At 45.7% G+C, this 18,292-nt stretch overlaps 1 protein-coding gene across 23 annotated transcripts in view; it reads left to right on the forward strand.

The window, feature by feature from the left end:
• The window catches only part of PPFIBP2 (PPFIA binding protein 2), a 141,173-nt gene extending 123,797 nt beyond the window's left edge, over window positions 1-17,376 (forward strand). For 15 of the 23 annotated variants that reach the window (XM_032240619.1, XM_032240625.1, XM_032240639.1 and 12 more), the window contains 12 exons: window positions 390-422; window positions 837-978; window positions 1,656-1,784; window positions 8,542-8,692; window positions 8,958-9,069; window positions 9,306-9,394; window positions 9,691-9,813; window positions 11,000-11,125; window positions 11,830-12,018; window positions 13,191-13,367; window positions 15,613-15,678; window positions 16,908-17,376. In XM_032240619.1, the coding sequence (XP_032096510.1) occupies window positions 390-422; window positions 837-978; window positions 1,656-1,784; window positions 8,542-8,692; window positions 8,958-9,069; window positions 9,306-9,394; window positions 9,691-9,813; window positions 11,000-11,125; window positions 11,830-12,018; window positions 13,191-13,367; window positions 15,613-15,678; window positions 16,908-16,979 (1,409 nt within the window). In that variant the 3' untranslated portion in view covers window positions 16,980-17,376. Of the gene's footprint in view, window positions 1-389; window positions 423-836; window positions 979-1,655; window positions 1,785-8,541; window positions 8,693-8,957; window positions 9,070-9,305; window positions 9,395-9,690; window positions 9,814-10,999; window positions 11,126-11,829; window positions 12,019-13,190; window positions 13,926-15,612; window positions 15,679-16,907 lie in introns of those variants that run through there. The other 8 variants (XM_032240624.1, XM_032240636.1, XM_032240641.1 and 5 more) reach the window with 5 other exon arrangements.
• Window positions 17,377-18,292: the final 916 nt, after the last annotated feature.

Below are 18,292 nucleotides of genomic sequence, written 5' to 3' on the forward strand. Positions count from 1 at the left end.
TTGAGTGTGACACTCAAACTGGACTCACCACAGCTTCAGATTGCTCTAGTCTGAGCTGAGTGAGCCCAGGCATCTGCACAAGAGTTGCCTGTGGCCTGGAGTTTTCAGCCCCTGCTGCTGTCCCTCCCTGTCCCCGAGTGTGAACACCTCAGCCTGTCACAGAGAGGCACTAGGAGCACGTGGTCCCCTCACATGAAACCTCCTGTCAGTCTCAGTCACCACTCACCCTATCCTTCTCCGTGGGATTATTTTTCTTTCTGTTTGAGTTTTTCTCTCTTGCTCGATGACACTCTTTTGTTTATTTCTTTGCTTCCCTGTAACTCTGTTGGGCTGGACTTTGGCCTCTCTTGTTTCTTCATGTGGCTTCTCTGCTTCTTGGTTCACTGGAGACCGTGGCCGGAGTGTCAGTGCCCCCGTATTAGGTACTGTACCCATTCCAGGTGAGGTGGAGAGTGAGAATGCCTTTGTTTCCCTACCCTAACCCTCCCCCTCACCAACACTCAGCCAGGGTCCCCCTACTGCCTGCGTGCCTGCATCTCCCTCTGAGAAAAGAGAGCAAGCTCCTTGTTGGAATAATCCACAAGTACTTGAACCCCAAATCCTTAAAATTAAAGACATTAGCTCACCTAGATTGGAAACATTGAGCTCATTAATTTCTCAGCAAGAAAGCCTGGAATCCCCACTAGTCTCTGGGATCTGGTATGGAATTCTGCCCTGAAGGCAGAGCTGGCCAGATTCTCTGGACTGCCACTGAAGGGAAGGGCCCAGGCTTGGGAGAGAAGGTTTCTGGAGGTCACGTCCTTACATTCATGTTCATTGCCTTCTTCCAATCTCAGGAGACACAGAAAGTGGCTGGGATGACACTGCTGTGGTCAATGACCTCTCATCCACATCATCGGGCACTGAATCAGGTCCCCAGTCTCCTCTGACACCAGATGGTAAACGGAGTCCCAAAGGCATTAAGAAGTTCTGGGGAAAGTAAGTTGGTGCTGTTGATGATAATTATGTTGCTTGGAATTTTTCTTTTTGATTGGGCAAAGAGTCTCTGTAAGCTCCTGGTCCATCAGACATTGAAACAGCAGTCAAATCAGATTGGTCATGTTTAAAGAGAAGAATCTGAGTTATTTTTCAGCGCCAAGAGAAGGAGAAGTATGAAAGGCACCCATTAAATATATCCAGTTGCCTTTCATGTCATGCATCCTTGCCACACACCCATTCCACACACCCTGAACATCATCTCTGCAGCTTATACTACATGGGCTTTGGGACAGACACAGATGGGACTGTATTCTTCCTTCTTAGGAGTCAGTCTGTCTTAAGAAATCTTTGAAAGATCTTTGAAAGCTGAGTACTTGCTGGCCCAAGTGATCTACTTTGCAACATGAGGCAGAAACTGGGGCCTCCTACAAAGCATCAAACTTTGCTCTGACCTCTATGGCAAGTGACTAAATCCCAGAAGCAGGATTAGAATTGAGGCTTGAGTCTGGCCGAGGAGCTGTGACAGGTTGTGATCCTTGATCTCTGGGAAGGTACTGAGAAGCAGTGCTGCCCAGAGTCACCGTTCTGGCCTGCATGGCCTTGCAAAAGAGGAAGTGCAGCAACTGTAGGCTTTCAGACTCTCCCGTGACAGTCTCCATGGATTCTTCTCCATGCAGAATCCGAAGAACTCAGTCAGGAAATTTCAACACAGACACGCTGGGGATGGCAGAGTTTCGACGAGGTGGGCTCCGGGCAACCGCAGGGCCAAGACTCTCTAGGACCAGAGATTCCAAGGGACAGAAAAGGTAAGGCTCCCTCCAGTCCATCTACAAAAAGTCGTGTGAAAATCCCGGCCAGGGTGGAGCAGGGAGAGGGTTTCCGGTTGTCCCACAGCCTCCAGAAATGGAAGGCAGGAGCCCGTAGTGCAGAGCTTCTCAACTTGTCCATTCAACACGCATGCACATTGCTTATGCTTACAAGTATGCTGAGGTGAAGACAAGAAGCTCCCTACAGCTGGAGCTGGCTAGGGTTGGAGGTGGGCCCTTGGGCCTCCCTGAGCACCTCAACAGTGCTACACGCCTATGATCCATTCTCGGCAGTGGGTTTACACACTGAATTGAGTAGCCTTGGTGTAGCCAGGAAGAGCACAGACTCTGGGACCCCTAGGAATCTCTGCTCAGTCACTTCCTAGCTGTGAGCCCTAAGCTAGGTTATACAGTATCTCTCTCTATGCCTCCATTTCCTCACTTGTAAAGTAGATGTCAAAAACAAGTGTTTTATTAAAGTTCTCATGAGGATTACATGAGCTTCTGCATCAGCTGTCTGCCATTCAAGGGTCAACAGCCTCTAGTATTGGGAAAGTAAGCCTTGTCTCTTACCCACCTCTGGGTCAGTCATCCACAAAGACTCTGCAGAAAGATGTCAGTGGAGCTGGCCACACCTGCCGTTATTTTTCATAATCCTACTGTGCCAAACTTTACTGTAGCATGTTAACTAAAAGGGGTTGCAGAGGGATGGCACTGGAATCAAAGTGGGAAGTTTCATGTGACTTTCCCCATCATGCCCTAATACAAAAGCATAGAAAACGTTAAACTTCTCTGGACATGTCCCTGGCAGAAACCCTCCAGTTACTAGTTTTACCCACTTTCTTTTGATATCCCTGCTCTGAAAACCAGTATCTCCCTTCGAACCTGCACAGGTGAATCTTTACTCCTGTATTTTGGGGAAAACCCTTTCCATATTCTCTCTCCAGTCAAGCAGTCCCTACAATACATCACCTCCACCAGAATATCTCCTAAGTTCTGAGTTACTCAGCCAAGATCGGTACTCCTGGGGGCTTTCCACAAGATTCGAATGTGGCATTTTATATCTAACCAAAAGGGAAAAAAGTAAGGCTTAACTCTCTTCAGTTTAGTCCCCTCAAGATTCCCATATACCAATGCAAAGTACAGGTCATTTACTGGATAAGGTTCATATAATTCAAATATCAGTTCTCAGAAATAATACAGTCTAGATTCCGATTAAGGAAGAAAAGCATTTCGCTAAATGCTTCATATTTTTGGCAGACCTGCATCCCCTGTGGAAGGGAGCCTTCACTTATGCTGCTCACGGATATGATACTTCACTTCCCTAGCTTGCCAAACGGGCTTCTTGTCTCTGCCATGTCCTCCTGGTGCATGAGATACGGGACCTTTCCAGATCCATTTATTCTTTGACAAGTATCCCCAGGCTCCAGGTGCCTTGAAAAGAAGCAATAGAATGTGTAGACCATTAGCTTTTAGAGGCTAGAGAACCTAAGAACATAGTCTAAGTCAGAGACTAAATCAGAGCCCTTAGAAAGTGAGCCAGAGAAGGCTTACCTGTATATTCAATAATTAGATATTCCAATTTACCTAGCAGTCTTCTCAATGTAGACATTACTGTTGTTTCTGATTTATCTGAGCTGAAAAAAAAATCAAGCCATAGCAAGTTTTAGTGATTCATTTTTGTTTTAATTCTGGCTAGTTCTTGAAGGATTGATTCTAGAAGGAGAATCATTGGGACAGGGTGTAGGAACTTTTCTAAGACCCCTCAGCATTGTCCCTGGAGTAGAAGTGCATGGTTAGGGAGCCATCTGTATTCTGCCAGTCACTTTAGGGTATGGGGTAACCAGGGTCAGTAACTTTCTTTGCCAAAGAAAAAAAATTGCAGTTCTAGCCACAGGGCTGCTTTGTTTGAATGTCTTTGTGCTTCGTTAACCATAACAGTAGATGATAAAGGGAAGAAGTGTGAAGAGGTCCTGATGAGATTGTTATGTTTATCCTAACAGTGCAAAATGAATTTGCTGGTGGACAAGAAAGGCCTTTACGACTCTTAAGTAGAAATTTGGTATATGTTAATGTCCTCTGGTAATACTTATAATTTATAGATATTAATATTTAGGTATAGCTTTAAAACTGTTGCTCATATTCTTTAGGAAAGGTGCTTTGTTACTGAAAGTCTCCAGCCCCAACCTTTCTTTGTTCAATAAAACAATTTATTTTTTTATATGATCTTTGATAATATTGTGTAGGCCCTCTGTCTCAGATTATGGAAGAACACGTTTTATTGTCTTTCTCCTCCCAGGTAAAGTTTTACCAATTTGCATTCCAGTCAGCACTGCTGGACAGAGAGTGCCTATTACACCCACATCCTTATCAGCATGAAGTATTTAAATGTTTCTTTTTTAAAGTTTTCTATTTTTATGAACATCCAAATTACATTTGCATTGGTAATTTAGTTTTTATGTTTTTGTCATTTTAATTCTTTTGTGAATTATCTGCATCTTGTTCATTATTTAATTATTAATGTATTTATAGATTCTAACTGTTCTCTATTAAGATATTAAGTCATGTCTAAAAATTGTGACAGTATTTATAGGTTTGTGGTAGAATTTTACTTTTGTTTGTGATACTTTAATATATGGAATTTTTATGTTTATATAGAATTAGGTTCATCCAATTTGTGAATTCTTTCATTTTTTAAATTTTTTTCTATGATTTTTTAAAACTTTGAATAATCCATTTAGGATTTATTTTAGTATGTGTGTTTATTATGAGTTACTATTTTTTAGAAAAAGGCAGTAAAGCATAATGTTTAAGGCAAACAGGTTCTAGAGGCACATGGCTGGATCCTATCTTTGCGGAGTGTTTTTTTTCTGAGTTGATCTACTGAGTGTATTGCCCTAGGACTCCAGCTTTAAGAGGTGTCCCCAATCCTACCGCTCCCCTGCCCTGGGCCCCATTTTGTTTCCTTTTCCTACATGCACAGTCAGTCAGATTCATCATGAATATAAAGACGCTTAAGCTTCGGGGACCCTCACTTGTATGGAGCCCTTCCAGAGTCCAGAGAGAGTTTGATCATAGTGTCGATAGGGCCAGGTGTTTTGAAAATTTGGCAATTTTAAACACAGCCAGTTTCAAGACTCCTGACTCTTTTTACTCCAACTTTCCCTTGGTCTACACTTTTCCGTATAACAGGTGGTGTTAGGGCAGCTGTGAGGGTTTCAGGGGACTTGTTAAGGGGAAGTTGATCTGGGGATCCATGTTGTTTGGGTTTAGGGTAGGGTGGGGTATGTGTGTATGTGGTTTACAGACACTGCATGTTTAGTTAAGTTTGATTCACTAGCTTTCCCACTGCACAAATGGCTTCCAGAATTACTTCCACTTCCCGTTGTGCCGATTCGCTCAGCACTCCGTACTCACTGGTGAACTGTGTAATTGTAAATGTGCCATGTCCTCTCTCCCTCCGATGAGAAGAGCATATTTGATAAATCTCAGCTATATCATTTGAACTGCAATTTGAAAAGATGTTTTGGACTATGTCAGCAAAATAAATGGTTTGGCTATAGATGAAGGGTATCTTCTCTGTCATCTCCAGATTATTTCCTAGAATGTTGAGTGGTGCCCTGGCTGAGGATGTGGGAGATGCTGGCACTGAGAGGAGCTGAGGAGGAGGTGCAGAAGCTGGGTCTGATACTGTGCGAGCAACTCAAGGCTTAAGAGGGAGGAGAGGATCACAAAACAAAAAACGGAAAGACTATGGAGATGAGGAACAGAGCTCTAGGTGGTTTTGAAAAGGTCTATAGGACAGAGGTTTTCAAATTATGATCTCAGAAACACTTATTTTCCCTTTGGAACTGAAATGTTAGGTTCACAAAGACTACGCAAAATATGAAAGTTAAAAAATTTTAAAAAGAACTGAAATGTCCCTCAGATATTTTTGTTTTTCCCACTTCCAAGAAACAAGGAAATGAATGAAATAAAAACCAAATAGAATATAAAACAGAAGTGATAAAATAAGCATTGAAATTTGAGAGAAATTATTCTTTCTTACCTTAAAAAATAAATTACAAACAAAAAATCCAGATCATACCAAAAGCAGTAATTTGCTAAGACAAAGAGGCAAGTTTTAAACAAAAGGAATGAATGGCCTCCTAGATTGTTGTTCATATAAGATGAATCATATGAACTCATTGGAAAAAGGTTGAAATTTCTTGCTGAGTTTACATGATATACTGACAGTGACAAAGATGATATAAACTCATGTACTGCCACAAGGACATAGACAACACATGAGTTAAATGAATATTGTCAAATTCAAAGAATGCTTAAGATTAGCCATAGCATTAGAAAACTTGAATGAGGTGTAGTTTTACAACTCACATATAAGACATTTGACAGAGGCTTTTCTAAATTTAAATGATTTTAAAAATGTCCATGACAATACCAGTTATAAATTGTGAAGAAAGGCCGGGCGCGATGGCTCACGCCTATAATCCCAGCACTTTGGGAGACTGAGGCGGGTGGATCATGAGGTCAAGAGATCGAGACCATCCTGGTCAAGATGGTGAAACCCCGTCTCTACTAAAAATAGCAAAAAAAATTAGCTGGGCATGGTGGCACACGCCTGTAGTCCCAGCTACTCAGGAGGCTGAGGCAGGAGAATTGCTTGAACCCAGGAGGCGGAGGTTGTGGTGAGCCGAGATCGTGCCATTGCACTCCAGCCTGGGTAACAAGAGCGAAACTCCGTCTGAAAAAAAAAAAAGATAAAAATAAAAAAAATTGTGGAGACTTTTTTTTAACTATTGTCATAAAAGATAAAGAGCAGTCATACTGGAAGAAAGACTAAATCAACCATCAGTTTTCATAGAAAGTATTATAGATTGTGGACATATAAAGAAGCAGTCAAATAGTATGCACCCAAAATATGAGAGTAAAAAAGTACTATATCTGGATACAGTGGCTCAGACCTTTAGTCCCAGCTACTTGGGAGGCTGAGGCAGGAGGATTGCTTGAGCCCACGAATTCAAGGCTGCAGTGAGCTATGATTACATCACTACACTCCAGCCTGGGCGGCAGAGCCAGACCCCATCTCTAAAACTAATTAATTACTAAAACCCTGTCTCTAAAATAAATAAATACCCCATCTCTAAAATAATAAATATCTTGTCTCAAAAAAGAATCAAACTATAGAGGTATATCTACCTTTTATGTAATAAAATATTAATATTTCTAGATTTTGTGATTTTTTTTCAGTTTTGCAAAACTTGCAGTTTTTGTGGCTTGTTTTCTAATTCTAAATATTCCTTTTATTTCTAATTTAATATTTAGATTTTATACTTTTTTGAAATTTTATAAGTTCTAGGCCTCATAAAAACATTTTCAGGACCCATGAAAGCCCAGGCTCCAGGTTGCAATTGATCAGTCCCTGCCCCAGGATATACATCATCTCTAGCAATTATTCTAAAATGAAGCTTTCTTACCATGTTTATCCTTTAAGGAATTCCCTAACTTTAAGAACAGTTTGACCAGACATTAAAAAAATACGTTTTAATGTAGTATGTTAGGGATGCTTTGAAGGAATCTTTCTAGTCTTTGAAGGAATATCTAGTCTTCAGTATTCTATAAATCCCCATTTATGAACAGAGAGTTGCACTGTCAAATCCTCCCCTCCTAAAAAAAAATGACTCCATTGGGATTTTTAGCGTGCTGTTAAATTCACACTTTAAATGAAGAATGGATGTCCTTAAGAATTGATGGCTTTATAAAACCCAGTCATCCTGTCTAGGAACATAATCTAGCTTTTCATTTTCATGTCCTTTTTTATGTTGCTCAGTTGACTGTTGTAGTCAGCACCTCTCCCCACCCCCACAATCCCCACACATAATCACACAAGGCCAAATGTTTCTCGTTAAGACAATTTGTAGGCGTTTTATAATGTCGGTTGCTATGAGTGGAATTTTTAAATTATTTTAACAGAACCATTAGTATCTGTACATTGATGGTATTAGAAAATTGTTGATCTTTGTATGTAACATATATCTTACATACGTTTATATGTGTATTTCATAACTGGCCATCTTACTGAGCTCTCTTGGGTTTTCTAAATGGACAGTCCTATCATCTGTAACAAATGGCTTTTTTTTTTTTGTTTCTGCCTTTCTAATACCTATACTTCTTATTCATATTTATCTCTAGTACTGGCTACGACTCTCAGACCAATGTTGTTAGCACTGATAAAACACATATTGTCCTTTCGTTGACTTTAATTTGAATGTTCCCATGTTTTCGTTAATATGTAAGGTGTGAACTGTTGACTGGAAAGTTTTTGCTTTTAGTTTTGGGTGTTTTTTTGTTTTTGTTTTTGTTTTTTTAATGTTGAGAACTGACCCACTTAAATGCTAAGAAAACTAGTTTTCTAAGCATTTTCCTAAAAAGATGATTCCTCCTAATGAGGCCACAGCTCTGGGCTTGTGGCATGTATATGTGTGTATGTGGACCTAGGGCATATAAACGTGATCTCAGGAGGATCATATAGGCTGCCCCATCCTCTAAGTAGCCTAAGATTTGAAATGCAGATCTTGTGTTATTAAGGAAACTGTAGGGCCTACCTCATGTGAGTGTGCTGTAGTGGAATTTTGTTGAACAAAATCCCATGATGGAGGTTGTTTGTTAAAAAACAGTTATTTTTTGTGAGACATGATTAGATTCAGAACCTCAGCCTCTCCCACTAATAGGAATATGCTGTTCTTCTGCTTCCCAGTGACACCAACGCCCCCTTTGCCCAGTGGAGCACAGAGCGTGTATGTGCGTGGCTGGAGGACTTTGGCCTGGCTCAATATGTGATCTTCGCCAGGCAGTGGGTGTCTTCCGGCCACACTTTACTGACAGCCACCCCTCAGGACATGGAAAAGGTAAGGGCTGAGCTTGGGGAGAGGAGACTCCCATTTCTCCCCAAACCAACGCCTGGGGAGGCCAGGATCCGCCACTCCTCCCACACACACAGGAGGATGGATGGAGGAGGCTGAGAGTCCCTCTGTACCTGCAGGTTGGCATCCTAGGGCATGGTACAGAGATCCACTGTCATACTCTCAGAGCATTTCCACCCAGACGCTGCTTTCTTTGAGGGCCAAATTGCATGCCAAAATTTCACATGTGGTCTTCACCTTTTAATTTCAGGAGCTAGGAATTAAGCACCCTCTCCACAGGAAGAAACTTGTCTTAGCAGTGAAAGCCATCAACACCAAGCAGGAGGAGAAGTCTGCACTGCTAGACCACATTTGGGTGACACGTAAGGACAGGCATATATGTATTAAGTATGTTTCCAGCAGCAACTAAGGGTAGAAGGAATTTCCCTGTTAAATGGTTACCTCAAAGACAGCTGTCTCCTTGTAAAAGGCAGAGGAATTACCAAACATTTTGGGGAATAAAACTGGAACCTCAAAATATAATTTGCTCCCCTTTCTTGGCATCTACATTCTCTCATTCTTGTGAATCCTGACACATCTGGGGTTTTTGTATTTGTAGGGTGGCTTGATGATATTGGCTTACCCCAGTACAAAGACCAGTTTCATGAATCTCGAGTTGACGGGCGAATGCTGCAATACCTGACTGTGGTGAGGACTTTTTCTTTAAATATTTCAGTGGGGCCTGTGAGCACCCAGCTCACGTGTACCCATGGTGGTTATTTTAAACTTGATTCCATATATTCTTATGGCCTTGAAGTAATATCATTTGTCACAAAAAAAAGGTCCCAAGTAGCAGAGTACAAACCACTGTAATAAGCTATGGGTGTCTCCACATGTGCCTTCCTGAAATGTGGTTGACTTGTCTATGTTTGGTCTGGGAAGGGACATCAGGGGTCTTTTGTCACTTTGGAAACTAGTTTATCAACCAAACTTTCCTCTTTCAGAATGATTTACTCTTCTTAAAAGTTACCAGCCAACTACATCATCTCAGCATCAAATGTGCCATTCACGTGCTGCATGTCAACAAGTTCAACCCCCACTGCCTGCACCGGCGGCCAGCTGATGAGGTGAGACCATGATAATATCTCTCCAGGTAGCTCTGAGCCAGGACCCCTGCAACATCGAGCAAGAGAAAACAAGAATGACAGCATAAAAGCACTGTTTTAGGGATCATGGTGCCTGGGTTTCTTTTGTTTTCTCGTGCTTCATGGTGCCCCAAACACCCGTTACCTATACTTCATGTCTCATAGTAGCCATAGCCCTCTAAGCTCCCACCGTCCACTGGGGAGACATGTGCTATAAAGTCATCATAGTGATAAAAGGAGATAAGAAGATGGTGCAAAGAAGAGGGGAAGGGAAAGACAAAATGGAAAGATAGGTGCCACAGTGGAAGAGAGGAGAAGAGACAGGAGAGGGAAGAGGAGCCCATAGAAGCTAGACATTTCAGAATATGTATCCCTACTCATAGATCCAAAAGTAACTGATCTTCAGGCCCAGGTACAGGGGATCCATGAGCAGTCTTGCTAGAGAAGAAATAGCATAGGTAACTAACAGCACCCCAAGTCATGATGAAATAACTGATTATGTTCCATGAACTTCGGAGTTCTTGGTGGATCCCAAAACTGAAGATTGTCAGTAACATCCTATCTCCTCTGTTCCTGGGAACTAGGTCTAACCCTGCTATAGAATTAACTCAGCTTCCTGGGAGATTAAAAACTGCTACCTTTGACATCTATCTCCTATTTTCTCCTGATTCAACAAACATGTTTTGAATGCCTTGTATATGTCAGGCACAGCACTGTGCATTTTTAAGACCACAATGCTACATGAGAGCACTTAGGAATAAGTATCTTAAGGTGTGCTCCCCTAAAACAGTTGGCCACACCAGGGAGATCTTTCTTCTATAAAACACTTGAATTGTAATTGACGGTCATCTTTAAAGTTCTGTTAAATCACTGAAAGAATAACTATAATGTCCTCATTTATTTGTCTCAAAGCCAGAAAATGAGGAAGTAACAGAATTCTGGATTCAGATATCTCAGTGTGGAAGATCTTGCAAGATTCAGTGGGAGCTCTATTTCCTGGAAACTGGGGAGGCTGGTGCTGTAGCAGGTGGTGTGGGTCACCAAGCTTGAGGGTCTTCCATTGTTGGGGTGCATCTGGGGCCGGGTCACTTACAGGGGCTGACTCCACAGAGGACCATGGTGGGACCTATTAAGACTAACTTCCTCACTCTCCTTCTCCCTCTGACAGAGTAACCTTTCTCCTTCAGAAGTTGTACAGTGGTCCAACCACAGGGTGATGGAATGGTTGCGATCTGTGGACCTGGCAGAGTATGCACCCAATCTTCGAGGGAGTGGAGTCCATGGAGGCCTCATTGTGAGTGGATCTCTGGCCTAACCCATCTGCCTTGGTGCAAATGGGATATTCAGAAACTTATTAAGGACAAGACATAAAATCTAGTTTAAAAAATAGGTACTTCATCTGAAGCTCTTGCATAATTTGACATCTCAAAGAAAGTATTTTGATAACTTGTCCTTAAGAATTAATACCTCATGGAAGCAAGATGCCTTCTGGAAGCACCTCCTTGGCATCAGACCCGAGGATTTTAGGTCAATGAGTTGTATGAGGACCAACACTTACAAGGCAGGTCTGCCTGTCCTGAGGGAACGGGGGGCTAGGGAAGAGACAGGAAGGCCATAAAAATGCAGCTTCCCACTTGCTGCAGTATGATCCTTATTACTACTCAGATCTGTCAAGTCACAAAGCCAGAGGGAAAATGAGGAAGTGTGGTGGCTTGGATGTCATCCAGGGGAGACCGTGGGAGACAGCCTCACCAAGAGGTCCCAGTTCTCTGCTGGGCTGTGAAAACAAGGTGTTAGTCAGTCAGCAAATGTGCTAGTGTCTGCTTAGAGCCAGGCCCTGTGCCAGCCAGTGGGAGGAGTGGGACTCAGAACAAGTGAATGAGCTCCTGCCCCTGCTGTGGAGGTGCCTCCGGCCCTAACAGGCCAATCTCTCGGCATCCCCCACCTGGAGCCATTTGTATTTGCCCCTGGCCAGATTTGTCTGTGGTTCCTTCTTAGATCTTGGAGCCACGCTTCACGGGGGACACCCTGGCTATGCTTCTCAATATCCCCCCACAAAAGACGCTCCTCAGGCGCCACCTGACCACCAAGTTCAATGCCTTGATTGGTCCAGAGGCTGAACAGGAAAAGCGAGAGAAAATGTCCTCACCTGCTTACACACCACTGACCACCACAGCCAAAGTCCGGGTGAGTTGCAGACCCTTTCTGGGTGGGCCCTGGGCTGCCTCCTGGCCCTCCAGCACAGCACCTGGCTCAACGCCTATTGCCAGAGCAGCATGTGCAACCTGGACAAGGAGGCCCTTCCAGCTTCTGCTGTGGTCCTGTGGGCTGTTAGGCCAGTTCTTTGTTAAGCCAGTTCTCCACCAATTTTGAATCCAAGGAAGAGAGGGCAGGTTTCTTTAGAAAATAGAAAGTATGTGCAGGAAGCACCTATCCTCAGGTGGCTTAGAGCTCATCCTCCACCCCATTGCTCCCATGACTCATCTTGCAGAGTGGACATGCTCTGAGTCTAGCTTTTCTTTGGTCAGACCCATCTGCATGACACAATGCCATGGGATCTTGGCCAAAACTGTCCTGCTGGCATAGGAAGTGCTCCCATTGGAAGTTGGTCTCATCTGTCTTGTTTTATGAAGTGGCCAGCACACAGATGCCCAGAGGTCCCAAGGTCTTCCAAGCATCAACACTACTCACTGGGGCTCCCAAAATCCCACACAGTCCTTTAGACCTGCCTGAGCCACAGCATTCTCAGACCACATTCTTCCCAGACTGTAGACCCACAGGCAACCCCTGTGGAGGCCAGGCTGGTCCTATACCTGGTAGTGTTGATGCTTCGTGCCCAGCTACAACTCATGCACAGACCTCCTTCCCCAAGGGAGCAGGACAGGAAGTGTGTCTGGAGGAGTCCAGCAGAAACAGAAACAGTGCTGGGTGACACTAGGGCAAGGAGCAACCTGGAGCTATCCTATGTGCCTTTAGATGTTGCCAGGTGCTGAGATGGGAAGGGGTTGGGGTGCCAGCAGCTATAGTGAGGCAAGTTCTCTGTGCTTGGCCTCAAGTGCAGATCTCAAGTACTTTCTGAAGGAACTCCCAGTTCATCTGTGGAAATAAGAAAGTCACTTTGGTGGGGTAGCCAGGCATGAGTTTCAGGCATAGTATTTGAGGAGCAGCTCTTTTTCAAGTTTATTTACCTGTTGCCCTTTTCGCAGCATAGAAATTGCTTATAAGAGCTCTGTTTTGTTCAGAGTCTTTCTAGGAGCAGTTTACATTATTGCTTTCCTTGTGGGCCTGCTATTAAGTATATTGTCAGTCATATCTGCATACTGCCTTGATTGCATAATCTTGCATTTGCTGTGTTTTAGCCTAGGAAACTAGGATTTTCACACTTTGGAAACATAAGAAAAAAGAAGTTCGATGAATCAACAGACTACATTTGCCCAATGGAGCCTAATGACGGTGTCAGTGACAGTCACAGGGTCTACAGTGGCTACCGGAGCCTCAGCCCCCTTGATTCCCCTGAACTGGATGGGCTGGACCAGGTGGGACAGATTAGCTGATGCCCTTATCACCTGCCCTCTCTGTGCACCATGAGAGCTCACAGTAACACCATGTGTGTCACCATATAACTGTACCTCACCCCTGCACGTGTGCATGACTCGCAGAGAACATTCCAGCAATTGTGTACCCCTGGGCCAGTCTCTCTTTGAACCCTGAGGGTGGCCAGGATCTGGATTTGCATCTCTAAGGGGCCAGGCTTTGGGGACCATTGCCAAAGATGGACTCAGGAGGAAAGACACTTAAAGACATTTTTATATTTCTCATAATTCTTGATGTCCATCTTCACCACCAGTGGAAACACGTGAACTTGGACACAGGTCCAGAGACCATGGACACTCCCATGAGGCTCAGCTCTCAGGCACCTCCTGCGCTTCAATCAAGGGAAAAGCTCAAGTGCCTTAGGCCCGTGGGCCACAGTGTTGGCTGAGATCAAAGGGATGAGCAACAGGGACTTCTGCCACAGTGGCAATTGTGTTGTGCCTTACTTCAGAGGTGGTCTCTTCTTTCTTGTAATAAAAACAATATTTATGTGGAAAGCAGGCAGCACAACGTACCTTTAACTTTGTTGGGGAAAGAGAGCTGAGAATATCTGGAAATGGAGTCCTACCGATTGCAGAGCTGAAGAGCTGATGGCACTGAGCCTGGTCCTCAGCCAGGTGCACATTCAGGATTCACCAGGCAGGGTAGAACAAGGCGAGATACCCCCACCCATATCCTGCAGAAGAGGTCTATGGCCTCGCTGCTCCAGAATTTGCTTCCCTCTGTGAAGCAGAGGGGGGCTTTGTGTATCATGCACGTCCTGACTGTAGGGCACATCTGTTGTGCAGATCTCAAAGCTGGTTTGTTTCAGTGGCATGAGCTCCCCCCACACCCTCAGTGAAGGGTGGTGGGGAGACGAGAAGGGCACCTTGCTGGAAAGACTCTGTTCTTTCATATGTTTTGCTGGCTTCTCTATTACTAGCTTAGCTAGACTTATAACCACGGTGGGTGATGGTCTGTCTGTGCTGGCGGAACTGGAAGAGCTCTGTCCCCTTAATTTAGAGGCTGACTGACTGATAATGACTCGTCCAGATGGGACTTGTCTGGCTGGGACTAAGGGTGAGACATGCCTTGCCAGTCTGGGCTCCTGGTCAGGAGACTGTAGTTTGCCCCCAAGCAGCATTTGGCTCCCCTCAATACCCTGGGCCTCATCACAGAAGAGTAACACCATGCCACTGCTGTCTGACGGCCTGGGCACGGTGTGATGACTCCATTGTAGCACTCTGATTCTGTACCAGATGGAGGCTCTGCTAAGATTTGCTTCTTAAACTACCAGCAGCCTCAGGCATGGTCTGTTGCCGCAGGCCACTGCCTCCTCAGAGGTGAGAGATGTGGGGACAAGCTTGCCAGCTGGCAGTGCTGCTGTTAGATCCTGGTACCCAAGTCTGCTGGATGACAAGCGCGCATTCAGGCTGATACCTGGCCATTGCAGTTGTAGAGCCAGTCAGGGCAGGCTTAGTCCCTTGTTTCTTAAGTCGCGTTACAGAGATCTCGGCATGTGCCTGTTTTCAAACCCTGCATGGAACTGTTTTGCCACTGATTCTCTGTACCCTCAAGTAAGTCCTGTTCCCTTTGTGTGCTTTAGTTTTCCTACCTATAAAACAAGGGAGGGGTTACACTTGGTGCCCTTCAAATTTACAGAGAATGCTTCCAAATCTACAGTGTCTAAGTAGGTTTAGGGAAGAAGGAAGAGACTAACATTACCTGAGAAGGAGGGGGAGAAGGGAGGCTCTTGGTTACTGGGGAGGATGGCCACCTATACCAGGGCATTGGTGTCTGGGCTCTGTTGCCTGGTTAATGTGGGTCTATTTAGCATCCTGAAGATGTTCATTCCTACTGTTCTCTGCTCCTGGAAGTAGCTGGAACACTGACCACATGCAGAAGGGCTGCTTCTGACAAGCCCTGCCTATGTCCTGCCTCTATGTACCCTGAATGCTAGTGCCCACTGGGGCCCCAGGAGAGGTGTGCATGGAGTGTGGGACATTGATGCCTTTCCCCAGGAATAGAAGCGGCAGCATGTGCTCCACCCACCTGTCACTCCTCAGGGCCTGGCCCACTCCTTGCCCATCCCTCCAGGGGAGCATGCCCTGGAGAAGCCAGGCTTGAGCAGGACAGGACTTGCATGCCATCTCTGTGAATCACGAGCTGCATCCATGTATGCTGACCAAGCTGCTGCTCATTTTACAGATGGCACCTTCGGAAGGTACCGTGACGCAGATAGGGCTCCTCTCCCAAGACATTCACCGCCTTACGGTAGGACTCTGACCTTCTCCCCACAGTCAGACTGGTGCCAGGGAGGCCCAGTGAGTTGGTATGGTAGTGTACAAGGCCCGGGGGACAGCAAAGAAGGGTGCTCAGTGCTGGGGTCACAGCCTGAGCCTGAGCCAGCCCCGAGGCAGAAAGCAGCCCAGGGGCCTCCTCCGTTGGCCTGTTGCTGGATCTTGAGCCCCTACCGGCAATGGGGAGGCTCATGGGCCTTTAGCCAAAGCCAGCTAAAGTACACACTAGGTCTCAGGTCCTATTCCCAGGCTCAGAGGTGAGGAAACCAAGATGCTTAGCAGCTCTGGATCACCTGTCTCATCAGTCTAGAGCCCAGCCTGCATCCTCTCCTGGTGGACGCTTCCACCCTCTGCCCAGAGACACATGCATATCCTAGCTTGCCTCTGACTTTGGGGGTATCACAATGTGTTCGCAGGCTTGTGAGCGCATCCTGGCATGCCCGAAAGGACAAACCATATAATGGGGAAACAGCTTGGCCTCGAAAAGCAGCTTTGGAGTGTGGCTCAAGTCCCTGCTCTGACTTTACTAGCTCTGTGACCTCAAGTGCCATTCTCTCCTGAGCCTTGGCTTAGTTATCTGTAAAGCAGGGCTAATGACATCCTCCTTGCCAGGCTTACAGGCAGACTAGAGCTGGCAGGAAAAGCCAGCCACAGAGCGCAGTCACAGTGCATAGGATTTGTTTTTGAAGGCCCATAACTCCCAAGGCCTTTTAGTTCTTGGACATCCCATCACTGAGCCTGTTGGCTGCAGTGTCTGTTCCCATCAAGGCCTCGTCACTGTACTTTATCTGCTTGTCTAGCATGGCACATTGGGAAGACAGGACAAGGACAGGGACACAAGAGTCTCTTTGTATCCAAGGACAAAACAGGAAAGTCTCACTGACTCCAAACAGGATCACTTTTATTTAACTTTTTTATTTATTGGCCCATGCATGAATCTGCCCACACTTGCCCTTATGATCTAGGCCTTTGGTAGCCTGAAAATGGGAAATGTATTTCTAAGATGAACAATTTATTTTTATCTTAATAGTGTGTTTATTCTATTAAACCCTAATACTCAGGGTTTCTTGGGACACCATAAACTTATAGTGCACTTGCATCAGATGCAGCCCTCACCCTGGGCCCTCTGCTTCCCATGTAGCTGCTGCAGGGCAGCCTGAACCAAAACTCTGTTGAACTGCCCCTTCGGCTGTGTCCTTTCAGACAATGCTGAGCCAGGACCAGCTGCTGAATGACTCTCATCTGCCTGTCCCCAACTCTGATGACTGGAGATGACTCTCTTCATGGCTGCGAGCCCAGGGAGGCACGTGTGGGGGCCCAGAGCCTTTGCTTCTGTGGGGAGCTGGCAGCCCCCTCTGCAAGCCCGGTCGGACTGGCAGGGCATCTTGGACAGGGTGCCGACAGGCACGAAGCAGAGCTGTGGGACAGGTGTCCAGGGGTGGCCCCAGAGTTCATGTGTGTCTTCAACCGGGCTGCGCTCTTCACCACAGGCCTTATACCTTTTGTACTTTTATTCCCGGACTGCAGACCATTTTGTGGGAGGGCAGTGAGTTGTCAGCACACAGACTCGATGCCTTGTGCTATTTCTGGTGACAGCCTGGAAGCTCTCACACCTGAGGGGAAGAGCTGTTAGTTCATAAAACCTGCTGGAAAAAAAGTTCTGAAAACCTGTTTTGAATGTTCTGTAGTGACTGCGTTTTGTGACATGATCACCAGGAACTCCCTCCGGGGCTGCTTCACAGGAACGTGCCTTTCCATTCACGGGACTGTGGCGGAACAAGGCGGGTGTTTAGGGTGTGAGTGGGAAAAACATGAGGCACCTTTCCACAGTCCTGCCTGACTCCATCGCCCCTCATCTGCAATGGGTATCAGTGCACCCTCCTAGCGTCTCAGCAGAGGCAAGCCCAACACCACGCCGTGCCCTCTCCACCCAAGCAGACACACAGCCTCCCAGGCCTTGCCCTCCAAGCAGCTCAAGCATAATGTCTGATTAAACAGCACCCCCTAGTGGAAGGCCCTCGGGCACCTCAAGCTCCAGGTTTCCACCACAAACTCACCAACTTCCCAAACATGTCTGTTTCCTCTCCAGACACTCTAGTCTTTCCTCCCTCCAGGTGTCTACTCAGGCCCTTCCCTCACTGGGGAATGCATTTTTCTCCTAGTCCACTTCATGAGGCAAAATCCTGTCTCTCAAGGCTTGGCAAAGAGACCACCTCTCAGGAAGCCTTCCCACATGATCCAGTTAGAGGTCAGCTCTCCCACGTGTCTGCCCTTGAGCCAGAGCACAGCTTGCCTTGAAGTCCCTTGTTGTCTTGCTATACCCAATCCTTACCACAAACCTGGAGCACTTGCTCTGGGCTGGCTCCTTTATAGACAGGCCTCCAGTTGCCAAGGAGATCCATGCTCTTAAGTTTCCCATCCACACTCCTTCATGTGTGTGGTATGTACCCTCCATGCTGGGGCCAGAGATATAGGCATGAATGCCAAGGTCCCTGCCTAAAGGTGCTTACAGTCTAGTGGGGTAGTACAGACCAGTTTCAAACAAGACTGTGCCAAAGGTTATGGATGCTCCAATATTAGTTTCTTTG

Source organism: Sapajus apella, unplaced genomic scaffold, assembly GCF_009761245.1.
Source record: "Sapajus apella isolate SASKATOON/1434 unplaced genomic scaffold, GSC_monkey_1.0 scaffold47, whole genome shotgun sequence".
Classification (NCBI taxonomy): Eukaryota; Metazoa; Chordata; class Mammalia; order Primates; family Cebidae; genus Sapajus; species Sapajus apella.